At 39.7% G+C, this 3,281-nt stretch overlaps 1 protein-coding gene across 1 annotated transcript in view; it reads left to right on the forward strand.

The window, feature by feature from the left end:
- Positions 1–215: 215 nt before the first annotated feature.
- The window catches only part of LOC104470518 (leucine-rich repeat-containing protein 7-like), a gene marked incomplete at its 3' end in the record, with an annotated part of 34,524 nt that continues 31,458 nt past the window's right edge, over positions 216–3,281 (forward strand). Inside the window, exon 1 of the mRNA XM_010085509.1 lies at positions 216–404. Coding sequence (XP_010083811.1) covers positions 216–404 — 189 coding nt within the window. The remainder of the gene's footprint in view (positions 405–3,281) is intronic.

Genomic DNA, 3,281 nt, shown 5'->3' on the forward strand with positions numbered 1-3,281 from the left:
ACGCTGCTTTCTGTGGGTACGCTGCCAAGTCTCACTTCTTCATGTTTCGTAAAAAGTAGAATAAGAAATGCAGAGTGCAGACTACAGATATCCCCCAGGAAAAACTGTATTTAATGGGCTGCAATCTTGAGAATAATTCTGAAGAAATAGTCCCCCAAATGTTGATGGTTTCAGAAAACTGTTTTTCCCCTTTTCCTTCAGTATGCTGCTTGGAGATGACAACCAAAAGGAAAATTATCGGCCGCCTGGTGCCCTGCCGGTGTTTTCGAGGTGAAGAAGAAGTCGTCTCAGTGCTGGATTACTCTCACTGTGGCCTACAGCAGGTGCCAAAGGAGGTTTTTAACTTTGAACGGACGTTAGAGGAGCTTTACCTAGATGCCAATCAAATTGAAGAGCTACCCAAGGTAACCAGTGTTCTGCCTGTACTACGGATGTCGGCGTTGTGTTCTGAAATGTGCATTCAGCTTGTTCCTCCGCTCTGAAATAGCTCTTGCTCTAGACAAGGAGCCCTGCTTGCTGTGGGAAGAGTCATGGCTATTAACTCTAGAGAGTCAATTGCATTTTTACAATTTTTTTCCTGCCCTCTCTGAAGAACCCGAACAGCTGAAACATGGTTCTTGCAGATGGTATTGTGTAGGGAGGAGTAGGGCCAGGGGAGGAGTAGGGCCACCTACTTCTCCTTGCTTCATAGCCCAAGAACGGGGGGCAGCCACGGGAGTCTTAAGCTGGGAAATTAACAGTTGTTCAGAAGCTGTACTTGTGGCACAACAAGGCATTGATGTGGCATTTGGTGCTTTGACCAGGAGTAGGCTCATCTACGTGCTGGGTGCTCTTGCGTTCGGATCCTCCGGAGCGCTGCTGTTAAAAGCCAGCTCTTTGTCAGGATAAGCCCTTATCCTTGGGGGAGAAGTGCCACCAATATCTGACTGGTGTTTTTTAAACCGCGAATGAGGTCCTGCAATAAGATTACTTAGGTTATCCTTCCTGTGTAAAACTTATTTTATTGAATCTTTAAATCTGTTCTTCTGTTGATTAATATTTACTGTAAGGAATTAAAAGTTACTGTAACTTAAGTGTTCTGGAAACAAAAGAGGGCAAGGTAGTGGAAAAACCGATTAATAGTAGGTGCTAGCTACATAATGAAGCATGGAGTAATGTAATCCATTCCTTAATTGATTTTTTCTCAACAATAATGAAAAATGCTTACAAGTCTTTAATTAAACATTGTTCCACTGTAATCCATTCTTCATCATCTCTCAACATATTTCTTACATTCACTGCATAGAGGCTTTATATAAATTCTGTTTACAAAGGCAGAAAACGCACATTTTCCATTACATGGAGTACCTTTATTTGGATGTGATGGTTCATCGCTTAAGATTGCTCACTCCATGAAGAAATTCTTTACAGATGGTAAGACAGGGTAGCTGCAATCTTTTCCGTGTCACAGAAGAACGATACGGAGAGCGGCCTTATCTCTCCTGCTGCTAGGTAGGACAGCACAGAGCCGGGTATCCTTTCTGTCCCCATAAATGTGAGATGGATTGTGGTGGGGAGGGACCGTTTCACTGCGAAAGAATACCCTCAGGACTATTTCTCTTTTAATAATAGTATATGGTTAACCTTGTATGTTCTAATAGTATATGGTTAACCTTGTATGTTCTAATTACACTAGTGAACAATCATACTGAAGAATGTATCAAGTGTTTAATTTAGCGAGGGATTTTGGGGTTGTTTGTTTTGGGTCTCTTGAAAGTCAACATCGCCATGGGATTCAAACTGAATTGCAGTGTGGGAAGTGGAAGACAAATATATCAAGGCATAGAACAAGAGCAATATGCCATAATTCTATATGGGAAAACTGAGGGCCAAAAGCAAGGGGTCCAAAATGATGAAACTGGAATGAGGGTGCTAGTTGATGGTGTCAGTCACATCTGAAATGTGCACGCTGATGGAACCTTTGCACTGGGTTGTGGTATCATCTGTTTCATGTTTCTGAAACAAACCAGCAGCTACATACATACCTTGGAGAGATTTGAATGTGTAGGACTCTATTTTTGCACCTCTTTTCTTCTCATTTTTCTTTGTTGTAAATAATATTTTGAAGCAAATACTATGTATTGAAGAAATCCTTTTAACTGGTCTTAGGTTTGGGTAGATGCATCATTTAATATAGTCTTGGCCTTGCGTTAATGGGAGTGTTAATTAGCTTGCTTTATACCATTCATGATTTTTTGTCTTAAGCCTTTATTAATCATTGCTATAAAGTAAACAGTCTAAATAATTTATTTATCAAATTTTCTCCTTCAAATACTTTTTGCTGCACATCTCTGAACTTTTTTTTTTCCACTATTGAATTAATATTCTAGGAGAGAAAATACCAATTTTTTTTCCTAAAATGGCACCATATTGCTTACCATTAACTTTTGTGTTACATGGTATGATTACACATCACTCTCTCTGTGAATGTGAATTCAAATGACTTTTTCCAGAGGAAAATGTTTAATTAATATTAGAAGAACCCTCGTGAGATGCCTGAAAATAAAAATTGTTCTTCTCTGGAATCCAATGAATTTTCTGGTGCCATTTGGTGGATTAATATTTGCAGGAAGTCCTTTGGGGTTTAGAAACTTCTAGCTCTTGAGCAGAGCGATGTTTTTGGAGCCTGCAGCGAGTGGGCAGTGGTGGTTCCTGCGGTCCGGTGTGACGGGGAGCAGTTGTGTTGCATTCTCCTCTTACACCTGCTGGCACACCAGCCTTGGAGAAGCTGTAACGTCTGAAAAAATACACCTGTTAGTTCTTCACATACCTGAATTCTTCCGTGTACCTCATGGTGAAACTGTTTGTCACGCCTGCTTTCCCTTACTCTGGTTATTTTATTAATTTTTTCGCGTGGAAGGTGTCGTATGAGACCGTGCTATTTTTTGAGGAAAGCAGCCACAGGAAATAGGTGCTTTCAACGTGATTTATTGATTGCTTCAGGTTGAGAGGAGGATTGTGTTTGCAGTGGAAATTCTGACATTTTATAAAATGTGAATTTTGGGGGAACTTAAGGAACATTTTGATCATGTCAAAGCATTTTATTTCTTGAAGGCGGCAAATTTCTTCTGAATGCTGTCAAAATATTTTAAAATCTATCATGAAATCAAATGATAAAAAATAAATATTATAATTTACCACAAGCTGCAAAAAAATTCAATTGATATGACACATGTACCCACAGAATGTTGGTTGTGATGAGGATGTGGTTTTTGACAGAAAGCTCTTTTTGAACATTCCTG

The sequence above is a fragment of the Pterocles gutturalis genome, unplaced genomic scaffold, assembly GCF_000699245.1.
Source record: "Pterocles gutturalis isolate BGI_N339 unplaced genomic scaffold, ASM69924v1 scaffold6296, whole genome shotgun sequence".
Taxonomy (NCBI): domain Eukaryota; kingdom Metazoa; phylum Chordata; class Aves; order Pterocliformes; family Pteroclidae; genus Pterocles; species Pterocles gutturalis.